This window comes from Fukomys damarensis, unplaced genomic scaffold (assembly GCF_012274545.1).
Source record: "Fukomys damarensis isolate Sample0158 unplaced genomic scaffold, DMR_v1.0_HiC HiC_scaffold_16, whole genome shotgun sequence".
Taxonomy (NCBI): Eukaryota; Metazoa; Chordata; class Mammalia; order Rodentia; family Bathyergidae; genus Fukomys; species Fukomys damarensis.
The window spans coordinates 103,130,202-103,146,164 of NW_022900928.1; the positions used below are offsets into that span (position 1 = coordinate 103,130,202).

At 35.5% G+C, this 15,963-nt stretch overlaps 1 protein-coding gene across 1 annotated transcript in view; it reads left to right on the plus strand.

Annotated features, from left to right (window-relative positions):
• Window positions 1-15,963, plus strand: part of Bmpr2 (bone morphogenetic protein receptor type 2) — a gene marked incomplete at its 5' end in the record, with an annotated part of 189,328 nt that overhangs the window by 144,757 nt on the left and 28,608 nt on the right. The window contains 4 exons of the mRNA XM_010616216.2: window positions 2,779-3,009; window positions 4,009-4,123; window positions 9,905-10,065; window positions 10,367-10,514. Coding sequence (XP_010614518.1) covers window positions 2,779-3,009; window positions 4,009-4,123; window positions 9,905-10,065; window positions 10,367-10,514 — 655 coding nt within the window. The remainder of the gene's footprint in view (window positions 1-2,778; window positions 3,010-4,008; window positions 4,124-9,904; window positions 10,066-10,366; window positions 10,515-15,963) is intronic.

Below are 15,963 nucleotides of genomic sequence, written 5' to 3' on the forward strand. Positions count from 1 at the left end.
ATAAGTTCAGGGTGTCCTGGTGGTTGATTGTTAGATTTTTCTACCTAGTTTCCCCTAGAATTTGCCATTGCTGAATTGGAAGTCTGTATTTGTGCCTTGTTTAAGTGTTTTTTCATATTTATTTTTGTTGTTGTGCAATCTTGGTTTAATTTCTGGGTTATTACTTTGATCTTCCTGATATAACTGCTCTTTAGGTTTTGAGTCTCTAATGACTCAGAGACACTCTCATTTTCATAATATCAGAAAGGACAATTCATTAAATCAATTGCAACCCTTTAGCCCAGTTGATACAATCAGCAACACAATACCATCAAGCACAGCTTAAAAATTCACTATTTGTGGTATTTATTATTCTATCACCTATAATCATATGAATTAAATTGAGGACCAGCCCAAAATATGTTTATAGTCAATAAACTCTTCAATATAGCAACTTTGCCCTTCAGGATGGGGTCTTAGAAGGAGTTGGGAGAAGAGGAATAGATAGTTAAAAGAATAAGAGAACGTTTCAAGTGAAGCAAGAAGACACAGGATGATCCCGCAAACTCTAGGAAACTGTTAAAGATGAGGGAAATATAGAATGCAAGAACGAAGACAAGAATAGAACAACTTAACAGTAATAGGGAAGCTATAAATTGTACTCACCTTCCCTTGAAACTAAGGACTATCAAGTAAAGAAAAAAAGAGAAGAAAAGAAGAAGAAAGAAGAAATCTGAATTAGGGCAGGAGCAGGAACAAAAAGGGAGTTGAAGAATAACATGAGGGAGCAAGAGACTGAGTGGGAAATAGAAAGAAAAAAGGAAGAATTTGAAGAATGGGAAAAGATAAAGTTTTAAAAATAGTTGTTTATTGTTTTTTTTTTTTTTTTTTTTTTTTTTTTTTTTTTTTTTTTTTTTTTTTTTTTGGCTACCAGGGATCAAACTCAGGACCTTGCGCTTATGAGGCAGGAGCAGTGCCACTGAGCTAAATCCCCGTCTAAAGTTTTAAAAATTAAAATTAAAAATAAGAGGAAAAGAAAAAAAACCGAAGAGCCTCTTTCAGAATATATCTCTGTTGTCATAATAGACAGTGTGGGCAACAGTGTGCAGAACTAAGTCAATTAGTCTCAGCTAGCCAATGGCAGAGCCCTGAAATTCAGACTGAATTCTGGCTGCAAGGCCCAAGTTGAGCTTCCTGACCTCCAGCAGGGTTGAACTCTGCAAGGTACTACTGCAGGTTCCAGCTGCCCTTCCCCTGAAGATAGTCCAAGTTCTGAAGGAAGGTGTTGATCCCTCCAACTTATCAACTATGGAAGTCTGATGTGCCTTTATTGCAGTTGTTTTACTTCTGTTCTATCTTCTGGAGCTCAGTAAAATAGCCTATATGACCACGTGTGCCTCTGCAGTGTGGATCCAGGTATTGGCATAGTTAGGAGGCCCAAGAGCACAGCAGAGTGGGCTGGGCAGTCTGCTCCGATGAAGGCCCGGGGCACTGGAGGGTAGGGGAGCAGCGAGCTCACCTTGTGGCAGGGCAGTCATCACTGGGCTGCTCCGATGAAGGCCAGGGGCGCTGGAAGGTGGGGGAGCAGCCTAAGCAAATCTTTTGAAGATCTATACAAGATAATTAAAGGCATAAAACAGAACTTCAAAGGAAATCACACATAGGCATGTTATAGTCACATGGTGAGAAAAAGATTCAGAAATGAACATTTCCTTTTTTAAAATAAAATGAACTACAACTAGTATTTTTATACTTTCTGTTATACCTTTATAAAATACAAAATACACTTTTGTAAACACTAAAGCTTACCATGTAAAATGTCAGCAATACCTTTTTTCAGTATAAATAATTCATGAACTGATTATTTTCCTCCTTTTAGGTAAAGCAGCCAGTGCATTTATTTTAGATTAAATACTTTAAAATATACTTTTGGAAAATTACAGGAGTATGAAAAAAATCCTTTAAATTCTTACACTTTTTACTATTAGAGCTTGGAAACATTACAAAATATTTTTCTTTTTAATTTGTATGAAAATAATAATGTGTAGAAAAAGAGCAGAGATTTTTGTTATGTAGGCAAATAATGGTAGTTCAGACTTTACTTTTTAACTGATGTTATTTTCCTCCTAAAAAACAAAAAAATTAGGAAGGAGACATTCTTTTGACCTAAAATCCCACCTCACGGTGCTTTTCGAACAATAATGTCAGAGCAGTCATGCTCTTGTCACAGTGAGGTCCTTGCAGTGAAGTGAGCCTTTCCTTTACTCCTGCAGGGCCAGAACCACCAGCTCCCGGTTCTCAGGGGAAGGGCACCTGGGAATGTAGTGACATGCATCTCTGCAGAAGGCAGTTGTGCCTCTGCAGCTTTCTTCTTAGGGCCAAATTAGCTGGTCTGTGTCCATTGATAAGAAGGAGACACATAAAAATAAAAATACACAAGAAATTTGCTAGAATCTCATTTTTCTGCCACATGCAAGTGGAACAATAGCTCTCAAAGTAAACCAAAAAAAAAAAAAAAAATCTACGTATCCTGTGCAGTATCTCTGTGGCTGTCCTCACATCCTAATGACAGACTCTGAGAAGTGACAGCTGAGTTTTCCAGAGAGGTTAATGATCACATTGGACAAGGTTACTGGTACACTGTGCTGTGGTCAGTAGTTTCTTGATAGTTGTTGCAAGCAGTAGAAAGCTGTAGCATATCATGTGGATTTGTATTTGATTAGTAAGTTTGATGTTCAATTTTGACATGAAAATTTTGATATGAATTAATACTTTGCCTTTTAAAAAACAAACTTGCAGCTAATTGGCCGAGGTCGATATGGAGCAGTATATAAAGGTTCCTTGGATGAGCGTCCAGTTGCTGTAAAAGTGTTTTCTTTTGCAAATCGTCAGAATTTTATCAATGAAAAAAATATTTACCGAGTGCCTTTGATGGAACATGACAACATTGCTCGCTTTATAGTTGGAGATGAGAGAGTCACTGCAGATGGGCGCATGGAATACTTGCTTGTGATGGAGTACTATCCCAATGTAAGTTTTTCATAAAAACAAATTCATTTATATTAACTGTCAATCAGACTTACGGGAAGATATCTATAATAAAGAGCATTGCTGGTTCATAGTCTGGTGATTAATGGTCTGCGGTGAGATACAGAGCTCATGCCAGAATTTGAATCAGATTCATCACTAATTATACTGTTTATTCACCTCTTGCTCCTCCCTTCTCCGTTTTTTTTTCTCTTCTGATTTTTTGGTAGCTAGATTTTTCTCAGGGAATGAAGCAGTACTTTGATATTTATTCTAGTGTAAAGCTCCTTACCTCATCAGAGACTGGGAGAAGTTTGTGGATAAACACTTTGAGTAGCACAGATACATACATACATTCATCCCTCAGTTTTCTTGGGGACTGGTTCCAGGACAACTTACCACCCCACCCACCCACACACACAGATGCCAGTATCCGCAGATGTTCGAGTCACTCATATGAAATGGCAGGTGGTATTTTTTTCATACAACTCAGGCACATCATGTGTAATTTATTTACAGGAAAAAATAGTATCCATATTCAATACTAATTAATTGTTATTGTTTTGTTTTTGTGATACTGCTAGGCAGGCACTCTCACCACTGAGTTATAGTCCACAGCCCTTGGTAATTTTTTATCTTGATTGGTTGAATCCGTGGATATGAAACCCACAGATATAGAAAGAGCTTACTACATTTATAAAAGCCTTCTGTTTTCTGCTTGTAAGCCATTTGTAAACATAGTTTAAAATAACCCCATATATAATCTTTAATATTGGAGACATAAAAATTGATGTTTAAATTCTTCCCTTTCCATCCTCTTTCTTGGTTTCTTTACATAGATACACATTGCTGCCTTTCTCAAGATTCTGTAATGTAGTTCATAAACTCTTCATGCTGATGCAAGTCCTCTGTTAGGTTGCAAACTTACCTTTTCCTGTTAAATTAATTCCTTGTTTTTTGTTTTTTGTTTTTTGTTTTTCTTTACAATTTTCCTCCACATAGGGATCTCTCTGCAAGTATTTGAGTCTTCATACAAGTGAATGGGTAGGCTCTTGCCGCCTGGCTCATTCTGTGACTAGAGGGCTGGCTTATCTTCACACAGAATTACCACGAGGAGGTAAGATAGTGAATAGAAAATGAATGACATTCAAATGGGTTCAAAATTCACATATTTAGAGATTATATTAACCAGTTTGTTTTTTTTAAAGATCCAGTAAGAGGAGCCATATTTGAAATGTAACAGCAAGAACAAGGAAAAAAATTTTAAAACTCTGGATCATGAATCCCACTGAGAACCTAATCAGAGCTCTGAAAACTCCAAAAATGCACTGCCATATGACGCAGTGGTAGAGCACTTGTCTACAATTAATGTAGCCCTGGGTGTAGTCCTCAGCATTGAAAGAACAAGAAACAAGAAAATGTTCTTTTAGTAGGGTGCGGTGGTCTATGCCTATAATCCCAGCACCTTGGAAGGCTGAAGCAAGGAGATCACAAATTCATTCTCAGCCTGGGCAATTTAGCATTTTAGGCTTTGTCTCAAAAATAAAGAGCTGGGGTTGTAGCTTTGTGTAAAAGCCCTGGATTTACTCCCAAGTACCTTAAAAAAAAAAAAAACAACTTTTGATTCTAGGATTATCAGTCCCCTGAGGTCTCTTTGTAGACCCTGAGAATCTTTTAGCTAGACTGTATTTCCTTGTATTTATTTTATTGCATAACCACTTCTTTGTTTTGGTTTTGTTCTTGTTTGGGCAATACTACAGGACTGAGCCTCTGTACACTGTATTTCTAGGCAACATCCCCAACAGTTTTTACTTTGAGACAGAGTATCATCATTAAATTTCTGAGTTACCCAGCCTCGGTTCAAACCTGTGGTCCTTTTGCCTCAGCCAAGCAGAGTGCTGGGATTACAGACATACCACCATACCTAGCGTCACCTTTAGTTTTAACATCACATTGATCTTTCTTCCATAGATTAGTCTTTGTATAAAACCCACATGTATATTTTTACAAATCAGTGCCTCTGTCAACTAGAATTAGGTTTAGCTAATGTTGATTTCAATAAGAATGTAAAATTTTCTTTTCTTATATAAGAAGCTAAGGAGGAGGGCTCTGGATGTATCTTAGAATGCTTGCCTAGCAGGCATGAGTCCCCTGGTTCAGCCCCCAGCACCACAAAGAATCTAAAGAAATTTTCTAGGTGTCCAGGTTGGTTTAGCAGCCTGACGGTATTCTCAGTGCACAAGGCTCCTATATTCTCGCATCGTTTATATGTGGCTTTCATTTTCAATGTTGCCTCATTGTCCATTATGCTATAATTGATGCAGAAAAATAGAAAAGAAGAAAAGTAAAAAGAATTGTCTCCTTTTACCTACAGAAATTTCATTCTTGTCCTTACATTTTGTTTCCAAAAACTAGTTCACACTTAGAGATAAAAGAGACTGGGAATATAGTTGTTGTTTTGCAAAGTGTATTGTTGCCTCAGAATAACAAATTCTTTTACTGTGTAAAAGAGGGAGAATTATATTCTTTGTCATAACTAGCCTTGCTCAACTTTCATGTACATTTTGCTAGTGGTTCAAAGCGTTTCTTTTTAATACATTTGCTTTCTCACTTTGTTTCAATATACACCTCACATCACAGACACCCCTAAATTAGCTTGGCTGTGATAATTCTGTCTTTGCTTTCTCAAGCTTTCCTCCCTTACTACATTTTTTTTGTCATTTCGTAGCCCTAACATTGTTTTTTCAGTCTCCTTGACCTCTTTAGTAAAGAGATCTTTAATGTATCAGTTTCTTAGATCTTTGTTCCATTATATAATAGCATGGATCATCTTTTCTAGCTGATGCTTCATATATAAATAATATCTTCTGAATAATTTATCAGTTCATTTATCTTGACATCTTGCTTTTCCTGAGTACAGAACTGACCTGAGTTAGTTGCCTATGTCAGCACTTGATGTGCTTTCTTTAGTGCTTTAGCACATTAACCATTGGACTCTGTTCCTGCACTCTCAAGTATTATCATTCCTTTTAAAAGCTGGCTTAGCAAAGAACTTAGAATACTATCCTAGCTCCCTTTTCAAGGTTTGCATGATTCAACAAGGCTTCAAGTCAAACTTCGGCTGAAATTTTTTTAAACGGCCGTTCTAAAAAATTAACTAATATTATGACCTGTTACCTTTTCAAAAACTTCATATAATTACTTTAGCTTTTTGAATTTATGATTTTGCCTAATTTCTTTAAAAAGATTTCCAAGAGTATGATAGTATTTTAAACATTTAAAGCGTTCTTTTAGAGAATTTTGTTCTTCCCAGTATCTATCAACTTTTTTTTTTTTTGGTACTTGGGATTGAACTCGTGTCCTTGTGCGTGCGAGGCAGGCAGCAGAATCACTGAGCTAAATCTCCAGCCCTTGTTCTTCCCAGTATCTTCAGATAAAACTTTATTGCTCAGAGTAGAAATTCAGTATTAAGAAATAGTACTGGTACTATTCTCATTCAGCTATTTTTTCTCAGAATAAGAGGAAATTGATCCTATTTATTTGTAATTATTCTCCCTGTGAATTTGTCTCATAATAGCAATGCATGCTCACTACCAGACAAAAATCTGGCACACAAAAAATGCATATAGATTGCCCAGACTTCAAAATATTACTAAGTAGTTTTGTATTTATCTTCCATCCTTGATCCGTGTGTGTGTGTGTGTGTGTGTGTGTGTGTGTGTATGGGTCTAAATAAAATAAAAGCCTGGAGTGCTTTCCTTTGAGATATTTGCCTAGTATATGCAATGCCCAAAGGCAAAAGTCCTTGTATGTTTTGGCCCCAACCATATTCATTCAAATAAGAAATATCAAAATGAGGCATCTGAAATGAACAGACATTTCTCAGACAAAGAAATAAAAGCAGCAAGTAAATATATGAAAAAATGCTCCACATCACTGGTGATTCGAGAGATGCAGATGAAAACAACACTGAGATTCCACCTCACCCCACAAAGAATGGCTGCTATCAAGAAATCACACAATAACAAATGTTGGTGGGGTTGTGGGGAGAAAGGAACCCTTCTCCATTGTTTGTGGTACTCAGACTGGTGCAGCCACTATGGAAATCAATATGGAGATACCTCAAAGAGCTGGGACTAGAGGTTCCATTTGACCCAGCCATCCTTCTGTAGGGTATCTTTCTTAAAGAATTAAAAGAATCATATCCCAGTGACATATGCACACCTATGTTCATAGCAGCAAGTTTGTAATAGCTAAAACTTGAAAACAGCCCATTTGCCCAACTGTTGGAAATTGGATAAAGAAGATGTGGTTTTTCTATAAAATGGAACACTACTCAGCCATAAAGAGTGACAAATTAGAGTGATTCATAGGAAAATGGATACATATTGAGGATATACTCTTAAGTGAAATAAATAAGTCACACAGGTGTAAATACCGAATAGTTTCTCTGGTGTGCAAAACTATAATAGTACACAAGATCCAGTGGGATAATTGATCATGTTAAATAGGAAGTAAAGGGCTAAAGGTGTAGGGAAAGTGGGAAGGGTAGGGGAAAGGGAATAAGGGAAAAGAAAAAATATGAGAAAATGAAAAAAATGGAAACAAAGTGTTTATAAATGGGGAGGGGAGGAGGGGATGAAGGGAGGGCAGGGACAAGGGGGAAAAATGAGAACCAAGACCTGTCATGTAAAGGTACAGGATCCCAGTAATGAATATAACTATTGTATGCCTAGATTGTCCTAATATACTCAATAAAAAGAAAAAAAATAAAAATCTCCTGCAATAAAAAAAAAAAAAAAAAGAAATATCAAAATGAAACAAAGGGGAACTCAAAAAGAAAAGGGCAGTCTGTAGCTTTGTCCTTTGCACTGGTATTGAGCCCTAACTTGTCTCTTCTTTTGTCTTCTCTCTCCCTTGCTGCTTTCTCTGACTCTGACACACTCTCTCTCTCTCTCTCTCTCTCTCTCTCTCTCTCTCTCTCTCTCTCACTCTCTAACTTTTCTTTTCTTTTTTCTTTTAGTAATAAAAAATATACTAACCTGTTTTCCTTCTGGTTGCCTCATTGACTTGTTACATGTTCTCCATGTTAGTTTTCCCTGAGTATGAAGTTTTTAAAAATTTAAATATTGATTTGATTTAGTATACAAACATTTTCCAATATTTCTATACATTCTCCTATATAAATACTAGCTCAATATTATACCATATTACTTATGTTATGGTTTCATCTGAACTAAGAGATAACAGGAATTGAGTAGAAGCCAAGTTAAATAAAAGTTTTGGTGCACTGGAACAGGAAATAGGAAAGGGAAAAATGAGAAAGAAATCAACTCCTAGATGAAGAAATTTGTTAACTCTTACTGTTTCTTCATATTGTTCTGTTGTTTTAGTTTCTGATATCATAGGGATCATTATCCTCTGCCTATAATTTCGTAGTTGATAAATTGTATTTGAATGTTTTTTAATGACAGTAATATATCTAAATACTGAGAGTCTGTTCCTAAATACAAATAGTCAATAGACTTTTCATTCACTTAAATTTGATTATTTCTTTTATTCCTAAGGGAATGTTTTAAATTTCAAAAATTCTGCTTATAGAACTTGTTTTTTTCATTTCTAGAGTTACAGTTATGTTTCATATAATGTTTATATCAGTTTCCTTGAATGAAAAAATAATACAATGTTTTATAAGAGGCTTAGGTTAGATTCTTTCTTTGAGTCAGCAAGAATTTACCCTGCATTTTCTCTAGGTTAAGCCTTTTAATTTCAGATAAAACGTGTTCTGTTTCTACTTTCATGAAGCCTATAGTCTAGTGATAAGGCTAACCAGGCAATGGAATGAATAAACATGGCTTCACTTCTATAAAACCTGACGACAAATCTTATCTTATGGGGTACACCATCTCCTCTTGTACTCCCATTGCATTGTTAACTATTTCTGGTTAGATTTGAAGACCTGATTTGGGCTTAGTGATCTGGCTAAGTCACTGGCAGGTGCTAGGCATTGTGCTGCATATCTGAACTACATGTAAGACCCTGTCTCAAAAATATTAAAAAATAGGCCAGGCATGGTTAAGCACACCTGTAATCCCAGCACTCAGGCTGCTCAGACAGGATTGCTGTGAGTTTGAAGCCAGTGTGGGCTACATAGTAAGTTCAAAGCTGGCCTGAACTATAGAGTAAGACTCTGTCTCAAAAAACAAAATTGATTAATTAAAAATAAAAACAAATAAAATAGAAGTAGATGAACCATCATAGGTTCAATTCATTAAGATGTAAGAGAACAGTATGACATGTAGAATTTTGATTATTCACTAATTTGATTTTAATTATTAATAATTTGATTATTCATTAATTTTTCAGTGATACTTAAGCCAAGCTGATTATGTGTGTTTATGCCTTTTTTTTGGGGGGGTGGTTCTTTGAGACAGGGTCTCACTATGTAGTTGAGAATGACCTGGAACTCACTAAATAGTCCAGGCTGGTCTCGAACTCATAGTGATCCTCCTGCCTAAGCCTCCCGAGTGCTGGGATTACAGGCCTGTGCCACCAGGCCTGGCTTAAATATTTCTTTCTTTGTTGCTTCCTTTTGCCACCCTAAAATGAAGAGAATTCAGTTTGTTTTACAGTTAGGAGCTGGAGCATATTTGCTATTAGTTTCAGCTGAAAGTCTAATGCTTAATTAGCTATACAAGCAATAGGAGTCATGTTAGAAAATAGTAATGAGCTGAAACTTTGATTTTTTTGGTGTGTGTACCCTTTTTTATTATTAGAAAACTAATGGGCTGCAAAATGATACTTATATATTTATACAGTTCCTATTACTTGCTTGTTCATTTCATGCCCAATAATTCTAATTTTAAGCATTAATAAATTTTTTAAATTATTCAAACAGATCATTATAAACCTGCAATTTCCCATCGAGACTTAAACAGTAGAAACGTGCTGGTGAAAAATGATGGAACCTGTGTTATTAGTGACTTCGGGTTGTCCATGAGGCTGACAGGAAATAGACTGGTGCGCCCAGGGGAAGAAGACAATGCAGCCATCAGTGAGGTGAGTATGTTCCAGTTCATTGGTCCATTTTATAAACCATTGCCATTTTAACTCATTTGGACACACATTAGGAAGTATGTAGGAATTGATTTTTTGTAATCACCCTTTAGTTGTCAATCATATCTTTCTTGATCTTTTTCTCTGCATCCACATATACATAAATGTATTTTTATGAATTTTAAAATATTAAATGGTGTACATATTTTTGCAATTTTTTTACTCTCTATGTCTTACAAAGTTTTTATACATAGGAATATCTAGTGCTATTCTAGTTTTGAAAAATATCACTTTAATTTGTCAGGTTGGTACAATTAGGTATATGGCACCAGAAGTGCTAGAAGGAGCTGTGAACCTGAGGGACTGTGAATCAGCTTTGAAGCAAGTAGACATGTATGCACTTGGACTGATCTACTGGGAGATATTTATGAGATGTACAGATCTCTTCCCAGGTAAGAGTCACTGTCAAATGCTGATATTTATTTTGAAGTGAAATGTTTATATCTTCTGTGTCTTATATTAATTTTTATGCAAGAATCTCTTTTACTTTTAAACCTTTAGTTCAAAGGCATCTAGTGTTCACAAGCATTATCAGTAGAAAGCAGGGGTTTTGTTTGTTTGTTTGGTTTTTAAGACTCCTAGTTTTCATCTTCAATACAGTTTAATTGCCAGTTACAGCTTTTAGTTTGGTCTGATTACCTTAGCAGCCATCATTTTCCTAACATGCAGTCTGAGTATTTGAAACAAGCTCCATTTATATTTTTCTTTTTTCTTTTTCCTTTTATTTATTTATTTATTTATTTGTTTGTTTGTTTGTTTGTTTGTTTGTTTATTTTGTGGTACCAGGGATCGAACCTCAGGTCCTTGTGTTTGTGAGTCAGGCGCCAGAACCACTGAGCTAAATCCTCAGCCCTCCATTTATATTTCTTAAGTTGACCCTATAATGAATTAGAAGCAACAATAATTTGTGCGCATTTACCTTTTCCTTTCTCCCTCTCTCCTGCCCTCACTCCTTCTTTTCTTCTTTCTTTTCTCAATCCTTTTCTATTTCATTTCTCCTTTTCATCTTCCCTTTCAGTGAAAAGAATGTTCATTTAATGTGGTTGTATGTTTGAGGCTTACTTGAAATATTCAAATGGATGTATATTTTTTCTCCCCTTGATAGGAATATAGAAATTTTAACCACTAACCTGTACACTGTGTTCTCATAGTTAATTACAAAAAGAGTTGTTTAAGGTTTCTGTCTCATAGGACTAATACCATCAAAAGAAAAAGAAGCCAGCACTGAACATATTTTTGAAATAGATCTACTTAGTAAAAACAGATTAATAGTAGGGTTAAATTATTTTTACTTTAAAGTCATTAACTATTTATAATTCTGAAACATAATGAATTAATGATTATTCAGATAAACTAAAGTCCATCAATTATTATTTAGAAGTACATTCTAGATAAAAGCACAGACTTCAAGGCATTTTTCTTTTTAAATATTTATTTATTCTTTTGGTACCTCTGTGACCTTGTGTATTTTTTTTTAATTTTAAAATTTTTAATCAATACGTTTGTAGTATATAATGATTGCATTCATCATAGGGAGTTGGTACATGGATGTAGTGCACCTTAATTCTTTTTACTTCTCTTTCATTTCCCTTTCTCCCCATCTTTTGGTCCCCTTACCATTTGCAAAAGACATATCCCTGTTGCTATATTATTTATAATTTGGGTTTTTCATGTATGAGAAACCATGTGATATTTAATTCACTTAACATTACAGCCTTAAGGTGCATTTTTCTGAAAAGAACAATAATTATCATAGCATAACAAGTGTTCTATTATTATAATTTTGGCACAGGTTTATTGTTGTTGTTAGCATTCTAAGCCAGAATTTTAGTTTAGAAGAATGTCCAACTAAAATGATTCCTCAGTCAGCATTAGGGTAGTAACCAGCAACAGAACTACTACATTCAAAGGATGACTACTGATTTTGAAATGATTAGTAATGAAGAGCAGTATGACGGGCTGGAGGTATAGCTTCTCTTTAGAGTGCTTGCCTGGCATGTGGAAAGCCTTGGGTTCAATCCTCAGAACTACAAAAGGAAAAAACAGTATCAGGCCAAGTGTGATGGCACATGCCTGTAATCCCAGCACTCGAGAGGCTGAGAGGCAAGATTACTGTGAGTTCAAGGCGAGCCTGGACTACTTATCAGTTTGGACGTATCTCACACAAAAAAACAAACAATATCAGATGTTTGAACTGGGTAAAACTATTAAATGTTATTCGCTGAAGCTTATATTAACAGATACATAGAATATGTTTAATAGAAATAACTAGAAGAGTTAAAAGTTTAAAAAGGAACAGGAAGTTATTGTTTGATGGTTATAGAGTTGGTGATAATGGCTGGCATGGCAGGATGAATATACTTAATGCCTTAGAACTATGCACTTAAAAATTATTTAGAATCTAACAATTTTATGTTATTCATATTGTACTACAATACAAAGTAAATTTAAAGGAATAAAAAGAGAATCAAGCATCTTGATATGAAAATGGGAAGAATCACAACTGAGAGCAAATGCAAGGGGGGAGCACTTTGTCTCTAGTTAGCTGTTAGAAGAATGAGAATCAAAGGAATTGAAGTATTCAGAGATCTGAGAAATAGTGAGGATAGCAGCCAAGAACTGAGAAACAAATATTGGTTTATATTGGAATGATTTAGAGGTGTTCAGATGAGTATTGATAGACAACTGAAAAATTTGTTTTTAGAGAATTTAAAAGAATAAAAAAGATTTTGGGAAAATTAAGATTAAAATGGTTGGGGGCCAGGGATTTCACTCAGTAATGCTGCACCTGCGTTACAAGCACAGGGTCCTGCATTTGCTCCCCAATACCAAAAAAGAAAAAAAAAATTAAAGTGGTTGGGACTGGGGTTATATCACTGTTGTAGAATGCTTCCCTAGTATGCAAAAGACCCTGCACACTCTAGTACCACAGAGAGAGGAAGAGGGAAGAGCAGGGAGGAGAGGGAATTTTTGAATGAATATAACCCCCAGCAGAACAAATGAATAGAGAGAACTTAGTTGTTAAAGACTGAATATTGGGGCCCACCCCCACCAAGTAAATTAATTAAGAAAATTTATGATCAGAAAAACAATAAAAAAACTTAAAAATCATAGTGTCTTGGAAGTCAATGTTATTAAGCTTTAAGAACCAATATATATGTCAGGTGAAATTGAAGACCAAGAAGAGAAAGAATTGAAAGAATGATCTTTGAAATTGAACAGGAGGAAGCCACTGCTTTGCTGCTCTTGTTTTGTTTTGGTTTTGGTTTTTTTCTTTCTTTCTTTTTTGGGGAGGGGCAATACTAGGGAATTGAACCTAGGACCTAGGACCTTTGCATTAAACTACACCCCAACCTCTATCTTCTTTTCTTTTTTGTCTTGTCTTGTCTTGTCTTGAGGCCTGTCTCCCTAAACTGCCCATGCTAGGCTTGAATTTTAATTCCTTTTGCCTCAGCTTTCCTGTACTGGGATTATAGGCTTGTGCAGCTATACCTGGCCATTGGTTTTCTTTGATGAGTTTCTGTGAGATAGAAAAGATAAATCATATTATAGAGACTATAGGAGGAAAAAGTATTAAGAAAGCACAGGCCAAGTATACAGAGCACTTGAAAATTTTAATGAAATGGGGTGGAAGTTGAAAAGAAAAGAAGAGTCGTATAAATGTATTAGTACACCTAGATAATAGCATAATAATTATAAAATTCTTGTAAAATATTTTTAAAACTTTTATGATATACCTTAAAATACAATGCATATAATACTTTATTATTAAATGGGAACATAATAAAGGATGCCTCTTTCTATAAAATATTAGTAAAATAACTGAATTTTATATCTGTATTACAAAAGAAAAGGGAAATGCTACAAAGGAAAGGGAAGGCAGGCAGAAACAGAAGACAAGAAAGAAGAAAGAGATGAAGTATAATTTGGGAAGAGAACTAAAAAAGTCCCAAAAGTAGAAACATTAACAAATGCCAAATGAGCAAGAAACAGGAAATAGTATCTGATAGTATTAGACACCTGGTCTGTTCTCTAGACAGTTTGCATAAAAACTGGGTTTTAGGGCCGGGCATTTAGCTCATTGGTTCCACTGCCTGCCTAGCAAGCACAAGGTCCCGAGTTTGATCCCCAGTACCATTAATTAATTAATTAATATTTAAAATAAACTGGGTTATTAAACTCCCTGGAGCAAGCCAGAGATTATAAAGTTTTAAGGAAATCCAGCAAGGCTTATAATTTCCATAATGATGAGTTTGTCCTTAACTCTTATGTTTACATCTCCCATGCATAAAATTAGCAATAAACCAATATCTTATTTAACAATTAGATCTAGTGCCATAAATATTTAGAGGTACTTAATTTGATAATTCTTCATATTACATTGACATAAAATTGTGTGTCAGTTTTATTCAGCAAGTTTCTAGTTATAATTTAGTCCTAATTAAATAATACTTGGGAGGCATACATGTATGTCATGTGTGTCTCTCTGACAAATCGGATGTACTCATAAATATCTTACAGTCCAGATGGTAAGCCCTGGGTTTTATCATACAGGGTTTCAGTGAAAAAAGTAATATAACTGGCACAATTAGATTCTTTTTTTTTTTTTTCCCCCAGTATTGGGGATCGAACTCATGGCCTTGTGTTAGCAAGGCAGGCACAGCACCACTGATCTAAATTCCTGGCCTGATTAAATCCTTTCTTAATAGTGGCAGTTTCATATGTATTAAAAGTAGTAAAAACAGAAGGGTAAGAAAAAAATGGGCTTGCTGGGCATGGTGGTGCACGGCTGTAATCCCAGCACTCGGGAGGCTGAGGCAGGAGGTTCGTTGTGAGTTTGAGACCAGCCTGGGCTACATAGTGAGTTCCAGGTCAATCTCAACTACATAGTGAGACCCTGTCTCAAAAAAAAGAAAAAAATGGGCTCTCAGAGTGAGTTTGGACTGAAGAAAAAAGGAGGGAAGAGGAAGGAAAAAAATACACCCTTCAGGTGTAGGGTAGACATCATAAAGAGGCCTAATAGCCATGATTAATCTTTTAGTTTGAGTTTGTCTCTCAAATTTAATGTTGATTGTTACTGATTAAAACTAGTATCTTAAATGTTTATGGTATGTGAAAATACCACTTGTAATTATTAAGTAGTATGGAGTTTGTTTTGTTTTGTTTTTTAAGACAGGGTCTCACTATGCAGTTCAGGCTGGCCTTGAACTCACTATATAGCTCAGGCTGGCCTTGAACTTTGACATGATCCTCTTTCTGGTGTGCTGAGATTATAGGTGTGCACCCACCTCACACCACACCCCCACAGTACTATAGTATTTGACTAATTTGGGCTTTGCTTCACAGACTATAAAAATTGTTCAGTTAATCTTTGTAAATCTTTTTTTACTGGTGGAAGACAAGAGTTTGTGGGTTATTTTGAATATTTAAATGAAGCATGAAATTTAAATGGCATGTTTTGTAATGTATCTTCATCTGGGTCATTGGAACTGCGTATTATCTCTGTGAGTGTGAGATAGGGAAAGTGGACATTGGCATTTTGTTGACTGAAGGACTGAGAAACAGAATAGTCAAATGACTTTCCACAGGAGAGATGAGGCCAAGATCAGAATTTGAGTGCCCTACCCTCCATCCCAATGTTCTTCCTTTAATTCCCGTCATTATAATGGGGGGGGATAAGGAGATAGCAAGAGTCTAGATCTGTGTTCTTTGCCAGATTCCCACTAGACCATCCTAAGTGTTAGTTCAAAGGGTCTTCTGTGTGGTTCCATATATTTAATGCATTTAATTTTACCACCTTTTAAAAAAAATCAGAAACCTCTCAAAACAAGCAGCTTGTTA